Below are 19,321 nucleotides of genomic sequence, written 5' to 3' on the forward strand. Positions count from 1 at the left end.
TCTGCCTCGAGGTGACACTGCATTGTAGATAGATGTTTCCTTTTCAGAGCAGTTCTGGGACACAGCATAGAAGTTAGATTTTTGAAAGATTAGCAAAGGCAACCCCTGCAAATACAAAGCGGAGAGCCACACAATATGAACAGCATCTCCATTGCCTCCACCTTCCCCACCCTCCCCTAAATAGCATCCAGTTTGCTACCTCTGACCCCTACTCTAGAGTTCTTCCCTCTTTCCCCTTATGTTGTGTTAGAAATTATAACGTGACAAGAAAGGAAAACAGAATGACTCTTTTGCTTTCTCCCTAAGTTAGGAGTAGGAAGAGATAACCAGGGACTGGAGTGGAGAGGGCAAGACAAGGGCGGAAGGCAAAGATGGAAGGCAGCAGCACTGCAGGTGCAAGAAGCCCTGTCTCTTTCCTTCCGGCCTTCTGTAGAGGAGGTCCACATTGCCCGTCAGAGGGCAGCCATCCCTCATCACAGAGCCTAGGAATCAACACTTCCTCGGAGCGGGAATTCTCCCACCCGCTTTCAGCTGCATTTTAATTTTAGCCTCTATTCAAGTTGTAAACAGTCTCACAGGGCTCCTCATTTTGTTAGCGCTGTTGAAGAGCTCTGCCCTGCTCATGTGGTCTGAAAGCCTCAATTGATCTCTTGGGATTCGTGGTGTGCACAATCAAGACAGGGTGGAGACTCCTTGTAGCACTGTCTGCCAAGAAGAGGGACTTCTCTGGCAGCACTGAGATCACTACAAAATTACAGTGTCCCACTCTGACCCCAGATCCAAACTGCCTCTGTCCCCATCCTCCTCCAGCACCAAGTAGTTCTCTGCCTCACATCTCCTTACCTTGACCCTGACCTCTACAATTAAAATGTTATCGCAAAGCAGCAATAAGCATGCACAGTATGGAATTTTGTGCCACATGGCTTCATGGCAGGGTTTTTGGGTGGCTAACTTAACAGGCTTTTGCATGAAACATAATAAAACGTCAGGAGGCTTAAACACTGGGAAATAATGTTTCATCAGAAGATGAATGAGCCTTCTAGGAACTTACAAACAAGTGAGACCCCAGTCATTTCACTTTGATTCCAGATTTTTCATTATGGGTGCCACGTTGGGTATGGGAGTGGGAGGGGGTAATAAAGGGGGATTTGGAAGCCAAAGCTAGGTTCCTAGTGTTTAATTTGCATTACAATGACTAGGTTATTCATTTTCTGCATAGCAAGTGGGAGGAACCCCAAGCCCAGGAAGTTTTCCCAGCTCTCCTTCTAGATATGGGCTATACTTATGGGTGAGTGAATCTTCCTGATAGAGGTAAATTGTAAACCTCTCTTTGGCCAGCTGTTTACCTGTCTGTCAGAGGACAAGGATACCTGAGAGAGTATTGCACCTCAAAATGGAACAGCCCCAGGGAAGAGGGAGTCCCAGGCGTCTGTTTGCATTAGCCTCCTGGTGGATCTGAACTGCTGGTGAATGCAGTTTGTGGAGCTTGGGTGCTGCCTTTCTTTGATTAACATCTTATCTCTGCTTTTCTTCCAGGCCCTCCCTTACGTCTGCCTTTTAATTGCCATGCTTTTCTTCATTTATGCCATCATTGGGATGCAGGTGAGCTGGTAAAACAAGGGCCCGGTGGGGGACAGCTGTTACCCAGATAATCTCTGGCTTAGCAACCTGGGCATGCAAGACCTGAAGATGCTTTCAACCCCTTCTTGCCTAAGGGTGCTCCCCCGAGGTCTTGTCCAGTGTGACCCTGAGAATTTCACATGTGCAGTGGCTCCCCATTTAGCATGCCTAAGTATTCAGGAAAGTCTGGTACAGGGGCTCCATCTCAGGTTTTCAGATCATGGTGCTAAACCATAAGTAGCTGGGCCTCTGTGGTGACAGCCATAGAACTAAAGCAAAGACGACACCATTGTGCTTAGCCAAAAAGATCCCCCAGGAGACTGAGGGGGGGAGCTCATGTGGATCTTCTTCTCAGGATCTCTGGTATTTTGACTTGGCCTAAAAGGAGGTTAGATGTTAGTTCTTCCTGTATGTGGTGACACCAAATCTCCACATATAGTCTCATAGAGTCTTCTGCTTACACAGTCTTGACTGGCTGAGATTTATGCCCTAAGACATATCGTTGCGAACAACTCATAGAGTTCCTGGCAGCCTGCTCATTCCTAGGGAGATTCAAGGGCCACGTTCCAGCTAATGAGGCCATGCAACTTGCTGGACAGTTCCCTTGTTTTACCACACTTTGTCCAGTTTCATAATTTAAGAAGCAGATCAGGTTCCCACCCCAGGTATTTATGCAGGTAGCCAGAGACCTGCTAAGCAGAAGAAGCCGAAGCCTCTTTCAAAGATGATGGTTGTTCGTGGTGGGTGAACTCCTACTGTAAATAACCAGCAGCACATTCCATGAACCTATCTGGTTGGAGACACAGGCTTTCTGCTTGTCTCCAGAGGGCTGACTTTCTGACTTGGAGATACTGTGACTGGATCCCAGCACAGAACTTCAGCTATGTGACAGCCCCCTGCAGTCAGGCAGTCTGGCTGCCTTGAGCCTGCCGGCTGCCTTCCCAACTGTGTTGCCACCTGGAGCTGCTGCTGGGGTGTCCCAGCCGTGCTGTATCTGCAGCCCTTTCCAGAGCCTTTCTGAAACATCTCTTCCTTTCACTCTTCCCTCTTGCCAGTACTTCTGGGTTTCATTCTTTATTACTGGGTAATTTTGTTCTCTAAAAATACAGTAGAATGTCAAGTGTCAAAATGTGTGAGACTTGGTTGAGAAGTAGTGAGTTCTCCTTCACTGAGGATATTTCAGTAGGAATTTAATGATGATATTGACAGTGTTGGAAACAGAATTCCTGCTGAAGTTTCAGATTTGCTTGGTAACTTCCATGAAGTCCTGTCTAACTCCAATATATCTGATTCCAGAATTAAAATATTCTTGAAGAGCCAAACGAAAGCTTGATTTAAATGAAATTGTTTTTTCAAAATTTATTTTTTTATTGATATGTAATAGTTGTAGATATTTTTGGGGTGCATGCGATATTTTGATGCTTGTATACGACGCGTAATGATCGAATCAGGGTATTTGGGGTATCCATCACTTCAAACGTTTATCTCTTACTTGTGTTGGGAACATTATAATTCTTCTTGTCTGGATATAATTAAGTTCCTTTTGCCCATGCTCAAAATAGTTCTTACCCCTTTTCATCTTCAAACAAAATAAACTAGAATAACACCATCTCCAATACTGATCCGGTATGAATACTGTTGATTCTGGTAATGGTGATAATGCTATTCACCATTATTTAAATTCCTTCGTGTACTAGACACTGTAACAAATGTATGCAGAGAGAGAGAGAGAGTGAAGGCGGAGAAAAAGGGAGAGAATGAGAGGAAGAGAGGGCGAGCATGCACAGGCAAGATACATGCCTGATGTTTCTGAGTAATGTGAAAACGTTTATATGTGTTTCATTGTCTCCATTGATGCTTAGCACAGTTAAGTAACTTATAAAATGCTCGAGCTCTCAGACAATAAGTGAAAGAGGTGAGTTGTAAGCTCAGCCCTGTCTGCTCCCTAGCCATGTTCTTAACTCTGTACCGTCTCTCTTCCCACCAGACAAGGAAACACAAGTTTTTTTTTTTTTTTTTTTTTTTTTTTTTTTTTTTTAACCCTCTCATTGGAGGTAGGAGCTGTTCAGTTATGAAACTGCAGTCTTCACAGTAACTGTACAGTCTAATATCTTATTCCTTTTAGATTTCTTTCCAAAAGATAAGAGCACTATGTGCATTCCACAGAGGCATGAATGGCATTTCTGCTCTGACTTGCTTTAAGCTGGCCATCCCTATCTTGATCCATGATGACACCTAGCATCAAACACGGAGCAGACACCTGATTTGTTGTTAGAGACACTGTATCTGATATAGTCACAACAAAACTGAGGGATTCATACAAATAAAAGGGCAAGGGACAAGCTTTTGGAAAGATATAAATAGTAACAGGGTGTATCTATGAGAAAAACCATTATTATTCCAAACTTTCAAAGGCTCCTTGGAAAATGGGACCTTTGTAGAAGAATCAGAAGTTAGAAAGAAGGAGTAACTTGCTGGGGATGAGACAGAGCCCTGTGGCTACATGGTGTTAGGAAGCAGGATTGTCAGCCTCAGCTCCTTCACTGAACAACCGTGTGAACTTGGTGAATCACTGTATCTCTTTTCACCATAACTCCCTCATTAATTCAGTGGAGGTGTTGGTTAGAGACCTTCGCCAGTCTCTTCTAGTGCTAACATTCCGTGATTCCAAGTGAAATGGATTTAAATCTATACCAGTGAGATTTTTCTATGGGGCCTCAGCATCCCTTCTTTCTCTTTCATACCCTATTGATGGACATTTAAGTTAGTGACAAGGAGTAAGTGAAAAGTTGAAAAAATTTTAAGACCTCCTTCACAATACACGTTTTTGACTTAAATTATCTTTTTTTGTTGTTTTTTCTGTTTTTTTTTTCTTTTTAGAGATAAGGCCTCACTGTGTTACCCAGGCTGGTCTTGATCTCTTGGGCTCAAGCAGTGTTCTCACCTCAGCCTCCCAAAGTGCTGGGATTACAGGTGTGAGCCACCACGTCCAGCTTGACTTAAATTATCTTAGATTCAAAATAGCTTTGGTTTCTTGGACTATTACACACATACTTTGTGCAAAATCACAATGCGTTCTCCAATTAATTCGTGATTGGATGAGGTGTTTGAGAAAATCATACTGAATACAACTCATGATAGCTCCAGGAGTGTCATAAGGGAAAAAAAAAGACACTGTAAGTTGTATGTCTGTGATGACTCAGGGGATAAATCATGAATTCCAAACCAAGAGGGTAAAAAGAAAGGAGAGGGCCAGAAATGTGAACAGGGCAAGGATAAATGTCAGTGCCCTCCTGGGGGATCAAGAGTTAACTAGATTTGATTGCTTGGGTGGGATTTTTTAAATGCTACTATTTGTCTCTTTGGGGCCCTCTGCCTTCTCCTCTTTCCATTCTTCTCTGCTGCTGCCTCGATTGCCACCTCCATTCTCCCTGAGAGACAAGTAGTATTTGGGTTTTGAAAAACAGCGTTGAGAACAAATTTCCAGAGCAGGTGTCAGTGGGAGTTACCTGAGCAAAATAGCTGGGGGCAGAGATTGTTCCTCAATTGCACATTGTAAAAACTGTGAGGGGGAAAATGTGTTCCATTTAGCATACATTGGATAAACTGAAGCATGTTCACTGCAGGCTGAAAATTGTCTTAAATGGCTGGAAAAGTAACCCAGTAAGCCATCGATAGTACCAGCATTGACTTGTGAGAACAGGTCCTGATACCTGAAATGTGGCTGGGAAGGAGAGTATATGTGTGAAAGCCTCCTTTTCATCTGGAGACTGGAGGGGTTGACTTCGGCCCCAGACAGCACTGTGTCTGAGAGTTCATCATTATTCAGTCTCTGTGGATAAATATCTCTGAGTGTTCCCTCTTTGGAATATTCACAGTGATCACATTCTAAGCTCAGTTGCCAGCAGCAGATCAGTAAACATCACTCTGTCACCCAGAATCTGCCCAAAGCCATTTTCTGTTTTCCTTTTCAAAGTGTCCAGTTGGTCCGACTTTCTCCATCCTATTGGACTGGACTTTGCTTCAGCTCCTGCATAAATGTTCACTTTTAGATGGGACTTGGGTCTGTTGAGTAATACATGTGGACATGTGTAGACATATGCACATCGATATATGTGTATTCATTGTCATGGATTCTACATTAATGACATACAGACCTTCTAAGATGTGACTTTCTGGATAGAAACACATCTAAGGAAGATAGAGACGCCCTCTCTGACCTGAACTGCTTGTAAATTCCAGGGTAGCATCTGCCCAAATCATAAATGATGTCTTCTTGCAAATTCAAATGCTCCCATTATGACCACCTGAGACAGGAAGAAAGGGGTAACTCCTTCCCTGCAGTCCTGCTGTGAGATACTGTCTTTGACAGACTAAGTACCATGGTGACAGGTACCATGGAGATAAAAAGACCAGATTAGAGCGGGAGGAACTATGTACAGGCAGAATGACTTCAAAAGAGCTTGTAATCTACGTTATGCTCGGACCTTGCTGCTTGGGTCCCCCTTGCGGCACTGGAGCAGTGGAGGATAATTATTCTTATGGATCAGCGCAGAGCACAGTGTCTGGCAGCTCTCTGGGTCTGAGTTGTCTGCTCCAGGGGTAGGTTATCAGAAAGCCATGCACGTGGCTTCACCAACCCCCATGTGCTGGACGCATCACACAGCTCGGTAATGCTCATTGTTTTCTGTTGTTTCTCTCCTTAAGGTATTTGGAAACATAAAATTAGATGAGGAGAGTCACATCAACCGGCACAACAACTTCCGGAGTTTCTTTGGGTCCCTAATGCTGCTGTTCAGGTACCTGGATGCGTAACTGTTGTAGCTGGAGTTCTCCTGATGGAGGGAGAGAGAGGTGGTCTGCCTGTTCCTCTCATTCCCCCTTGCATCTTTATTCTGCTTCCTTTGCTCCTGTCAGTAGAAGGGGGAATGGGCAGTGCCTTTGCCAAACTGCCCCTACAACATTAGAAAGGTTTGTCTTGTCTACAGCCATACTACCATGAATGTGCCTGATCTTGTCTGATCTTGGAAGCTAAGCAGGGTTGGGTCTGGTAAATACTTGGGTGGGAGAAAATTGCATCAATTAACTACTTTGGCTCAGCAGTTAATTTGCAAATTTTAACTTCACCATGGCCTGCAAGGGTTTGGGAGGGGGGATGTGAGGACAGTGTCTGCAGACCAAATTCCACTTAAGAGCAGAAACTTCGGATAACCAGGTTTATGTGGGGTCTTAGAGTATCCCATGACTAGTAGCAGAGACCCCACAGAAGATGGAGAGGCAGTGGATGGGGTAGCAGAACCCAAAAGAGACCTCAGTGGCACTCTTTATCTCTGCATGGAAAGCACTAGAGAGGGCCAACTGGGTAACAAGGGATTCTGTTGGGCCTAGGCCAAGAGAAGGGATGGGGGAGTTGGGAAGGAGGACCAAGGATGTGATAGGATCTGCAGACCCGCTCCTGCTAACCACGATGTCTCTCGGGCTCAGGAGTGCCACAGGTGAGGCCTGGCAGGAGATCATGCTGTCCTGCCTCGGGGAGAAGGGCTGTGAGCCAGACACCACCGCACCATCAGGGCAGAATGAGAACGAGCGCTGTGGCACCGATCTGGCCTACGTGTACTTTGTCTCCTTCATCTTCTTCTGCTCCTTCTTGGTGAGCAATGGTGTGCTCTTGCCTTGAGATGTGGCCCATCCCTTCCTACTCCCAACCCTTCTGATAAATAGGAGATGTTTGCTTCAGTGTATGTTCGTGCTTTCCTCCCCTCCTCCTCCCCTCTCTCCACTGCCCCACCATGCACACTCACACTCATGCCCATGTTAAGAGCTAGAGCCTCCGGTGGAGAACTCTTGGAGATTAGAGTGCCTGTCAGACTCCTGGGTGGGTGACTTCCAGTGGTTGAGAAAAGTCTTTGCTGCTTCTAGGGAAAGGTTGTTGTGGAAAGGAAAGGTGAGCATATTTCAGTGCATTGAGCTTCATGCTGAACCAGTGGACACTCAGAGTAAATCCTTTCTTTGTCATGCCTCAGGTGCTTTATCTTTTAAGTAGGGCTATGAATATCTTCTCTTTAACTGCTTGAGAAAAGGTACGTTGAAAAATGTAAGGTTATAGCATTGATAAGAGTAGAATGATGATAATGGAATAAATGTGGTTCTCTCTTAACTTGTAATGTTATTACATTTGATGATTATGGACCAGCTTGATAGATGAGAAAAGATATGATTGCTTGATTGCTTTGGGTGTCAGTAAATATTGAGTAGGATAGGTGGAGCACCCACCTATAAGTGGTGAGAAGCCCTAGGTGCCTCTTAAGTCTCTTTTGGAGAAAGCACGACTCAGCACACCCACACCCAGAAACCTCTGGCCTGCATATCAGACAAGGAATGATAAACAGCATAAATGAATGAACAAAGGGTCAGTTTAGTGTTTCTGGTCACTCTGAAATTCTTCAGCCCAGCTTCACTGCTAATACCACTGGCTGTACAAAAACCTAAAACTAAAACAGCGATGCCACTGAAAAGTGGTCACTTTCTGGCCACGCATTGAAAAGTGCGTTAATTGTCTTAGGTCCAGGCCTTACTACCTCTTTCAAGTGACCCCAAGGGGACTGAAACTTCCCACATATCCAGGTCGCCAGTGAGCGGGGGGTGGGCCACAGAGAGACCATGAAGTGTTGCCTGTAGGTCAGTGTGGCAGGGAGTGAGCTAGCGGGAGTCATGGGCAGCCCATGTAGTGGTCTTGGCTTTGTTCCACTGCTGGCCTTGGCCAAGACACTTTCCCTTTTATAGCCTCTATAAAATAGGAGAAAAAAATGACTTAATAATAGGAGCGTTATATACACAATGAACTGACCCACATGTTTTAATACACTTCCTTCTTATGTATGTGAAAGGTTTTTCAGTAAAAAGAATACACAACTGTATCAATATGGAAGTATAATGTATAAAGAAAAAACCCCTGAAATTTAGAATAATGCTATCATGGGAGTTTTCCATTGATTCACATCTTCAGCACATTTTTACTGAGTGGCCATTGTGAGGTTCACGCTCAGCAAGGCCCATCCATCAGTCACCAGTAGTCAAGGGGTGAAACTGGCTCACAGCTTCCGGCTTCCAGGAGTCGATGCTCACTGCTAGGGTGGAATGGAACAGACAGAAGGGCATGTGGACATCTCAGTTTTATCTTACATGGTTTAAGTGTTTCATAATAAATATTTAAAAGAAACCAAAGATATAACTGGAAATTAATTAAAGACCATAAAGGTACTTTTGGAATTTTGAGACAGAGGGTGCTGCATAATTCACATTAATGTTATTTTTAATGAGGCTATATTCAGGATGAGATGATCCGCTTTCAGGTCTCGGCTCCATATGAGACTGACTTTGTGACCTTGGACAAGTCACACAGCTTCTCAACTCAAACCATTCACTCCACAGCTATTTACTGATACCCCCACCATGTGTCCCAGGCCTCATGCTGGAAGCTAAGAATACAAACATGAATCCAAAGAATTCTGTCCTTGATGGGTGATGGTAACTAAACCTGCCTCACAGAGAGTTGGAGCAAGCATAAAAACAAGTAATAGCTGTGACTCCACACACTACACTCTTAATGACTGTACAAATGAAAAGCAGTAACAATGCTAATAGTTTTTGTTCACATTAATAATAGGTACCCTGAAAAGAGTACAAAAGAAATGTGTGGATACATGGAAAACCCTTTATAACCCAGGCAGTGGTTGAGCCAATTCACTGTGGCTCCAACCTCAGAAACAGAATGATAGGCCCATGCTGGAATTAGATTCACCTGCATGAGACAGAAATATCCACATAACAGCAGCTTAACCAGGAGGAATGCTGATTTCCCTTCCACATCCATGAAGCCTGGAGGAAGGCAGGCAGTCTGGTCACGGTGGCTCCACAGGGGTGTTGGGGCCCCAGACCTACTCCTGCTTTGAAAGCTGTGTCACCTCTGGTGTGTCCCTCATCCTCATGGAAGAGAAGACACCTAGACCTCCAGCCATCCATTTATACTCTAGGCAGCAGGAGAAAGGAAGGAAGAGAGGAGTCTGGTTGTTAGGTGTGACCAGCAGTCTCTCCGTATTGTAGAGAGACTCCAACCGTGTCCTTCCTCCACACTGTCTCCTTATCCTGTACACCCTGTCTGCATATCTGGCACCTCTGTGCACCTGGCCGCTTTACCTGGGGGTCCACAATGGAGACTCCTGCTCTTCTGCCAGTTGGTATCTATCAGGCAGGACCCTTTCGCTTATAAGAGACAATAAGCCCAGCCAAGTCCAGGTTAAGTAAAGTGAGATTTTACAGGCTCCTGTAAATGAGGAGTCCTGGGGCAGAGCAGGCTTGATATGGGGCTCAGATGATATCATCAGGTCCAGGTTTCTCTCTATTTACAGATCTCTGCCTCCACCCTGCTGCATCCCTGTGAGTACAAATATCATGTCTCAAGATGGCCGTGGTGGCAGCTCTAGACATCACATTTTCATACATTTAAGAGCAACAGGAAAAACAACTCTTTTGCCCAGAAGGTTCAATACCATATTATCGGTTTTGATGGGATCACCGACCACTGTGCCCAGGGAAATGGGATTTAATGACTAGTTGAGGCCTGGGTCACAGGAGGGCATCCCATTGAATCTCACTAACTGGGAACAGGCAAGAACCTGGACCAGAAATACAGTGAATGGGTGTGTGGGGCAGCCAGGAAACAAAGAGACAGTGCTGTTGACTGTGGCCATCAAGCCCTGTCGGTTCCACCTTCGTTAACTCTCTACTCCAGTCTGTGCTGTCATCTTGCCCCTGGTAGATGCAGGAGTCCCGCAACACCCTCCCTTGGGTTCCCACCCTTGAGTAGTTTCTGTTGCCTACAGAATGGTCTAGATCTGCAGCTGGCAAACTATAGCCCATGGGACAAATCAGGTTTCCCACCTGTTTCTGTATGGCCTGTGAAATAATGGCTTTTATATTCTTAAATGGTTGAGGAAAGAAAACAAAAGATGAATGATGCTTCATGACATGTGGAAATTACATGTGTCCATAAACAAAGCTTTACCAGAACACAGCTGTGTTCATTTGTATACAAATGGTCTGTCTGGTGCTACAACAGCAAAACTGAATAGTTACGGCAGAGACCGCACAGCCTGCAGAGCCTAAAATATTTCCTACCTGACCAGTTCACCGGTCCTGGTCTAGACGCTTTAGCTCAGTTTGAGATGCTTCTGTGATCTGGCACTCGGGCCCAGCTGCTCCACCCTCCTTGCAGATGCCTGGCCATTCCCTATCCCTGGATACCTCTGGGCTGGCTCCTTTGCTAAAACACCCTCCTCCATGCCCATGTCTATCTGGTGAACAGTACTCAAGCATCCACACTCTTATACATTTTTTCTTCAGCCAGAAGTTGCCTTCATACGCCTTTCTGTCCCCACTGCAACCTGAACATGCTTCTTTCATGGCTCTTAACATTTGTATGTTTCCATTACATCACAGCCCCTCCTAAGTACCAAATAAGTCTTGAAGAGCATTCACGTAACCACATCTAGTGAAGCCCTGCTGTGCTGTAAGCCTTGTGCTAGGCATGGGAATATACCTCTGGACAAGAACTTTCTTATCTCACATCTCTGGCACCCAAATCTCTGGAACATAGTAGGTGCACAGTAAAGGCTGGCTAAACAAATTAAGTGGGAGAGTAGGGACTTAGAAGGTGCTTAAAAGCCAACAGCAGCTTAAAGTCATCACAGCAGTAGGCCATGCTGTCGGCTCGAAGACATGTTAACAGTTGTTCTTTGGGCTGCTTTTGTGGAGCAAGAACGGAGGAGGAGGCTGGGGAGGGAAGGTTGGCATCTGGCCTTGACTTCCTCTAGCCCTCAAGAATGTTGTAGTTGCTGCTGTTCCCTCTGCTGCCACAGTAACAATTAAATAAATGATAAAAGTTACTGGGGTACTCTGCAAATATGAAGTGGCATAGAAATGTAAAGAATGCCCACACAATGAAATGCATGGTACAGATAACGAAAACGTGTTGCATTCAGCAAGATCAGTCGTGTCCTACAAACTTTTGAATTCTTTTCTTCACCCTAAAGCCTGTTTTTCTGCTTCCTGGGCTCTGCTTTGGGTTTCCCCTAACCCCTGTTCTTCCCCTTGCTCTTCAGATGCTCAACCTGTTCGTGGCCGTCATCATGGACAACTTTGAGTACCTGACTCGGGACTCCTCCATCCTGGGGCCTCACCACTTGGACGAGTTCGTCCGTGTCTGGGCAGAATATGACCGAGCAGCATGGTGCGTAGGCCCCTTGGCCACTCCAGCAGGGCCCAGAGCAAAGGTCTCTGGAGTTCCCAGGGAAGAGGTTGGAATTGGAGCCACCTAAATGCCTGCCCGTTACAGAAGGAAAGGAGATTCCTCTTGATTGTGGCCCATGGAAGAGGCTCTGGTATCAAGCTGATCACCAAAGTCTTCTGTCTCCTTCTTTCCCCTCTCTTTCCTTCTGTGACAGGCTCTTCCCTTTCTGGACTGGTCTCATCACCCAGTCCTTACCTTAGATTATTTGAGTTCAATCCCAAGAGGAGTTTCTAATAATCTTTCCTTTTTCTGCCAATGATTAGGGGACTTCTTTGTTACCAGGGGGGTTAAGGGTTTTTGGCCAGCTGGACATCTGGCCGCCATGATCAGTGACTATGAGTGTTTTCTCTTTCTCATTCCTCTCACACATACAGTTGGATATAACTCTCAAATTATTCTTTTTAAAAAAACCAAACAAGTTTTTCTTCCAACTGCTCCCTTAAACATTTGTGGACTTTTACTACATGGAACTAAATTAAATGGTAGGAATTGGAGAAGATAACCTCTTTACTGTCTCTTTTGCTGTTTAGTAGTTGTGAGGTGATGGTGTGCCTTCTAGGCTCTAGAGCAAGGATTGGCAAACTATATCCCATGGGTGAAATTCAGCCCCGTCTGTTTTTGCAAATAAAGTTTTATTGGAACACGGCTCAACCATTCATTTATGTATTGTCTCTGGCTGCTTACATACTGCAAGGAAGAGGTGAGTGATTGTGACAGAGATAGTATGGCCCTCAAATTTTAAAGTATTTACTATAGAAATGTTAGGTTGGTGCAAAAGTAATTGCGGTTTTTGCAATTACTTTTGCGCCAACCTATAATGTTAAAAAAATTACTGCCAAAAACGTTTGCTAATCCCTGCTTTAGAGTATAAAGGCAGCATTTTGGCCCTCATGATTGAGGACAAGGTGAGAGTTCTATGAATGCTGACTCCAAAGGATCTGTTCAATTCCAGGTCATTTTAGCTTTTGGGTCTTAACTCACCAATCTTCTATCCATTCTGGTCCCCCTCTGAAAAATACTACAAGAAATATTATCCTTCACAGGCGTGGACCAAGTTGCTTCCACCTGGAACCCCCTTCATAATCAGAGACTTCTCCCAAAAATCTATCCTCTGGTGAGGCTGTTGAACTTGAGTTACTGTTTTACAGACTTGAAGGGTGAATCTGAATTCTTTCCTTCAGCAATTAATGACAGGGTACAGTTATCTAAATCCATTCCTATTACAATGATTGAGCAACAGTTTTTCCTTTTTGGTCTTACTCTCTAGTAAATAGCTCTTAGAAAGCGATGGGCAGTGTGTTAGAGGAGGGTGCAGCCAGGACTGCGTGTCTTCAGCTCCATGGCCTTGGACAAATCATGTAGCCACTCTGGGCTTCTTTACCTGTAAAATGGCAACCGTGATACCTACATACGTTGCAAGGTGGTTGTGAGGATGACATTAAATCATGTGTGTAACTGTTATTACAATTGGTGATAACCACACAGGAATGCTACTTGGAATGTCTGGAAAATCGGCCCCTGTAACCATGGATATCTATGGGACTGGGAGCCTAAGAAGGGACTTCTTTACTCACCCAAGAGGAGAAACCAGCTGTGAGCAAAAGAGTCCATTGTTCATCTGGGCTCACTCAGGTATCCTTCGCTCCCAGAAACCCCAGCTTCCTGTGGTTTCACTTATCTTGGGATCCAAAGGCAATGTGTATAAAACATGTTCCACCCTACTCATTCCAGTTGCTGGGAAGAAATGGTTCCATGAGGATGAATCATGAGACTCAGACATGTGGACTGGGAAAAAACAAAAAGACAAAGAATCTCTTCTGTGTGCTTTGAAGTTCACAGTGTAACTCATTCTAGTTAGAGTTTGGTTGGCTTTCTTTATAAGATGGGCAAGGAAGACTAACAAAAGTCACGTGAGCCAACATCTTCAAAAGGAGGATTGATACCAGTTGCAAAAAAAACATGAGTCTATAGCCACTCCCAACCCAGCTGCTTCCCAATCTCACTAAGGCAAAATGGAAGAACACCTGGCTAAATTACGTCCTCTCAAGAGTTGAGAGACTTGGAGGTACTGATGAGCTGCTCTCTGGAAGAACAGGAGGAATTAACCACGAAATCTCAAAGAGCCCAGCAAGAGTGAAGCTGGACTGCAGCAGCAGCCTCCACGTGGCTGCCAGCAAGGACTGAATGCACAGAGGTGAAGATGCTGTGTTTATCATTTCCAGTGGAAACCCTGGTCTGTGTCAGGGCGTATACAGACCTGCAAATCCCTGGGTGTAGCTTCTTTTTCTGGCCCCTGACAGAGAAGATGCTGTGGCCACTGAAAATTCATCATCGTTAATTCCATCCCTTCCATAGGAGTCCAGAACTTTCTAGGGGGCTCCTGGGGAAAGGGTTGGTAAGATAGGTCATGTGGTTCCTAGAATTCTGGCTGGCTCCAGCCAAGCTGCTGTGGGCTGGGTGGCAGGAAGGGGGCTGGGTGGCAAGAAGGGGATTGGGGGGGGGGCAGTGTCCATGGCTTCCTTCCTGGCTGTTCCCTGAACACAGACCTCAGCAGGCTCCTACCGAGTAGAGAAGACTTGCCCAAGCTGAACGCAGAAAAATCTGTCACAAAGAGAAGCAAAGCCCTTTGTGATTTCCCTCATGCCAACTGTGCTCCTTGCTAATTAGCCTAATGGGAAATTTGTCTCTTCCAGACTGCAGAAAGCCGCTGACTTCTCACTGCCCCTGACAAGCGGGTCTGAGTAACTGACTGTAATCAGTGTCTGTGGAAAGCAAACAGCTCTGCAGTCCACTTCAAGGCAGCCTGGCGTCTGCCCTGGACAGCGGTCCGAGTCTTTTGTGAATTGGCAGGCTTTGTTGCTAGAAGCCTAGCTAGAGCCAGGGCTGTGTCTGCATCTGGCCAGGTATGGGCCAGATAGGTATCACGGGGTGCTCTTGGTCAGTAGGCAGTTCCCTTTGGCATTGGCTGGGCTCCGATTTCCTTAGAAAATTGCAGCAGTGCAGTTTGGCAAGGTAATGGTTCTCTGGTGCTTACTGTTTTCAGTCTCTCCTGGTCTGGCTTTTCCAGGCCCAAGGAAAGAAGCTGCTCTGACCTCTTTCAGCCATCCTCTTCATGACTAAGCTGTCATTTCTTTCCCACCCTTCTCCGAGTGTCCTATTAACCCACCTGTGCTTCCTTTACAGCGGCAGGATCCCGTATAAGGATATGTACAAATTAGTGCGGGTGATCTCGCCTCCTCTGGGCCTGGGAGAGAACTGCCCCTACAGGGTGGCTTGCAAGGTTTGCCTCCCAGTCCCCAGCCATGACCTGCCGTGGGATGCAACATCTAACCCCTCCTCTCTGTCCTCTGCTCCACCACCACTGCGCCACATGAGGGAACCTTCATGTTGCTTTCCTTTGAGTTTAAAGAGGTCCAAACCCTTCCAGAACCAGCAGCTGTTATGTAAGCAGAAGGGTATATTTTGGGGAAAAGGCAGAAGAGTTAAGAACTTCATATGAAGACCAATGTGATCCCTTTCTTCTTCAGATGCACACACTCATGTATGTGTTTGTATGTACATGTATACACACACACACACACAGGTCTACCTTAGTCTGCACAGTGAACCAGAGGAACCTCTTCTTTCTCTATAGAATGCAGAAATGTTTTTAATCTGGCAAAGAGTTCTGGCTTCTTTTCACTGGAGACAGAGAAGCCTCATTTAAGCAAAGTAGCATCATCATCCCCTGTGTAACGTATGGAGTGTGGTCCTGGTGATCTCACCCTCCCAGCTCCTGGATGGTCTGGTCAGAATGACTATGAAAGCTATAGGATAGAAGGGCTGAGAAACAAAGAATTAGGGCAAGAGGTGAGAGTGTATAAGAGAGGCGTGGATTTGGTGCTGTGTGAAGAAGGTAGTAATCGCTCAGAGGGTCTGGGAAGATCACAGTCAATGAAGCGCTACTCAGCAGAGTCCCTGCCTTAGACCTGCCATGGGTTTCTGTGAGGGATCTGAGGGCACTGTCATAATTTCCAAGTCACTTCTTGTCAGACTGAGGATATTGTTCAGGAGTGAGCAGACCTCCCTGTTCAACTCCGCCATACCCTGGGAACTCCATATCCCAGTGGCTCTCCTAAGCCCCTGTCTAAGGCCAAGCCTGCTAGGTAAGAAACCCTCTCCTGGTGCAAGTGGAGGGAGGCATAGGTTCCCTGGGGCATAGCACTGCCCAGGCAGCTGGAAGAAGACCTAGGCTCAGGAAGGATGCCAGCCTGGACGATGGGATAGAGCCGGCCTGGGATGGTGACACAGTGATTCCATTCTCAGGAGGCTGGACAGCTCCCTCTGCTGAGACTCTTTAAACTCCACCCTGGTGAAACCCGCAGCCGCATGTGGGAGAGCTGGGGAGGGCAGCATGGCATGCAAGATGCTCTTCCTCCTCCTGGTTTTGTTTTTTCTGTCCCCAGCATGCCATCGACCTGGCACATGCTGGGGAATAAAGAGCAGTCTTGTCCACAGAGCCAGGTGGAAGCAACGGGGTCAACTCTGAGCAGCAAGCACAGCCCACCACCTCCAGCGCAAGACGCCGCCTCCTGCTGCACACACACCACAGAGGGGGGATACACGGCGTTCCGCCTGTGGGTTCAGAGGAGAACAGCCTGACTTCCAGGCCAGCGCCCCAGCCGGGGTCAGAAACTCCAACCCACGGCTGGAGCACCGTCTATCTGGTTTATACCGCTCACACACAGCCCTGGGAATTGAAAATAAGCTGTGTTGTACTGGGGAGGGATGAAGTAAACAGGGAAGTCAGGGGAATACTAATCGAGGAGAAAATGAGTCCCTGTGACCGTTCCCGAGGAGAGTCAGAGGGACCGAAGGTTGCCACCAGTGTTCCCGGGTCTGTGTGGGGCGTGATATAAACAGCACCAGGATGGAGTCATGTCTACGATTTGCCTTGATTAACAGGTTTCCTATTCTTTTCCCGTTTGTCCATTTTGTTTTGTTTTTCTTCTCCTGTTTTCTGTATTTTGTTTGTTTTTGCTCTCTGGGAATGCCTGTTCTCCTACCTGTCTGCATCCTTCTCCTTTCCCTGCCGCCCCCCTGCCCCGCTAACCCACCCCATCCCAACTCACCACCCTCCATGAGCAGTGGCCGCATCCATTACACTGAGATGTATGAAATGCTGACTCTCATGTCACCTCCGCTAGGCCTCGGCAAGAGATGTCCCTCCAAAGTGGCATATAAGGTAGACCACCCCTTCCTTTGTTCTGGGCTAGAGACCAACAGGAAATGGGATCTAGTTGTGGGGAGGCCAGAACATGGGGAGGAAGCCAGGCTGGGGAGGCGGAGGAGGGCACTAAAAAGGAAAGGCATGATGAGACTCAGGAGTCAGGAAGGTTCCCATGAGATGATTCAAGGAATGGTTTTCAATACTATTCACCATGATTTTTTGTGTGATATTTTGTGTTTCTACAACTGTGTGGCTTCTTGTGAGTGAGTGACCTGACAAGCAGTGTGCTAAGTGGTATGTTTCCTTTTAGAGGAGGCAGAGTGGTGGCCTGTGGGATGGCATAGATGGGCAAGAAGGAAGCCTACAGCAAAGCAGCTATCAGTGCTCATATATCAGTGCAAAGAAGTATCTTCAATCAGATTAATTAAGGAAATCACACCGAAATTCCTTTAAACATGGAATTGTTAGGAGAAAAGAAAATTCCTTTAAACAAGAAATTTTTAGGAGAGAGGAAAACTCTTAACAAATGTTTTCACCCATGACATAAGAATGGCACAGGTTCCTTCTAGGTATAAGAAGAAAAGAGGAACGTGTCTTCCATCCTGTGATAAACTAAGGAATGCAGCTCTATCATCCCATTAGCCCGGCTACCCAGTTCTCTTGGAAATACTCGAAAGGAAGGGAAATAATGGGCATAAATTGTATTCAGCATTAAGTTGGCCTTACAGGCATGACATAGTTATGGGGCCTGGCCCGGAGTTATGGGATTCCCCCGTGGCTTGCCACTTTGAGATGATTGTGCACTGGGAGTCACTTGCCATTAGGGTGCTCATAGCTTTTGGTCATGAGCAGTTTTGCCACCCAATAGTAATAGTTACAGTTAGTTCCCCTTTGCTGTTTATACTGACCCAGAACTCTGGAGCTCTTTTATTCACCTAGGAACACATCATAGTAATGCTTCCACTTCTCTAGAAGTTTAAAAAAGTGGGAGAGAGATGGAACTCAAATCCAAACAAACTGGCTTTCCACTCTAAGACACCCTGTGGCATCAGCTTTAGGCAGGATGCCACAGTGGAACGCTAGACACCCTTCTTTGGGAAGAGGTACTTCCCTCCCTGCCAGGCTGGTGGTTCTGCCAGAGGACCTTCTCCTGCTGCTACCTCAGGTTGTATGGCTGCAGAGAGCATCTCACTGGAACATGGCTGTTAGGCACCCTCATTCCCCCAGTACATGGCTCCTCCTACACAGCTTAGGGGCTGGCATCCTTTTTGCTCACGATGGCCACATCCAAAAGTACCAGGTGGTGGAATGTGGCCTTGAATTTGTACTTCCGGGATGCAGCTTGGTGGGAGAAGGGGAGCAGGGATTGGAGGAAAAGTTAAAGAACTCCAAAAGCAAGATACTCTCTGGAAAGTGGATTTGGCCATTTCAATGTGATCCTTTCTTTGGGTGAGGGGAACAAGGCCTGCCCACTCTGCTCCTGCCTGAGCCACCCTTCTCTTGTTCTCTTCTCTGCTGTCCCCATCCTCCTACCCCAGAGCCTGTTTGCACTCTCCCCTTTATCCATCCTGCTCCACCTCACCCTTTAGATAAGTTGAACTTATGCATGTTCAGTCATGTGCTGGCAAATTTCATCTATTAAAGACTCAAAAAGGGGGCACCAGGATGCATCTTTCAAGTCAGATAAGCAAAGCAAAATCTCATTTCTCACTATATTTCCGTGTGAGTTTCTGGGGGTACTCATGGGACAAGTGGAAATATGGAGCAGCCTTGAACAGGGAATGGAGCCACCTCCCAGAGCTGACTCCTCTCCTTGAGCCTCTTCTTTTAGATATCACTTCCCATCTCCTTCAAAGACATTCTTAGGACTCCATAGGGGAGCCCTACAGAATGATTAGGGAAGTCCTTTCCCTTTGGAATTTGGCATCATTCCCTCAGTGGGGAAAAAAAACCCCGCATCAAATGAGCCTTAAGTGAGAAGCAGGGAGAGAAGGACTGGGGTAGGGGATGGGGATCCTTGCCCTTCTTTTTTGTCTGTGCATTTGACCTCTGGCCTTTTTATCCTTTCTCACTGAGGTGTCTTTTTTTTTTTTTTTTTTTTTTTTTTTTTTTTTTTTTTTTTTTTTTTTTTTTTTTTTTTTTTT

The 19,321-nt window shown here is 46.0% G+C and overlaps 1 protein-coding gene across 7 annotated transcripts in view; it reads left to right on the plus strand.

Annotated features, from left to right (window-relative positions):
- The window catches only part of CACNA1E (calcium voltage-gated channel subunit alpha1 E), a 496,128-nt gene that overhangs the window by 462,593 nt on the left and 14,214 nt on the right, over window positions 1-19,321 (plus strand). For 5 of the 7 annotated variants that reach the window (XM_017524463.2, XM_017524471.2, XM_017524467.2 and 2 more), the window contains 5 exons: window positions 1,537-1,602; window positions 6,328-6,419; window positions 7,105-7,270; window positions 11,781-11,908; window positions 17,096-17,192. In XM_017524463.2, the coding sequence (XP_017379952.2) occupies window positions 1,537-1,602; window positions 6,328-6,419; window positions 7,105-7,270; window positions 11,781-11,908; window positions 17,096-17,192 (549 nt within the window). Of the gene's footprint in view, window positions 1-1,536; window positions 1,603-6,327; window positions 6,420-7,104; window positions 7,271-11,780; window positions 11,909-15,151; window positions 15,249-17,095; window positions 17,193-19,321 lie in introns of all 7 variants that reach the window. The other 2 variants (XM_017524464.2, XM_017524474.2) reach the window with 1 other exon arrangement.

This window comes from Cebus imitator, unplaced genomic scaffold (genome assembly GCF_001604975.1).
Source record: "Cebus imitator isolate Cc_AM_T3 unplaced genomic scaffold, Cebus_imitator-1.0 Scaffold33, whole genome shotgun sequence".
Classification (NCBI taxonomy): Eukaryota; Metazoa; Chordata; class Mammalia; order Primates; family Cebidae; genus Cebus; species Cebus imitator.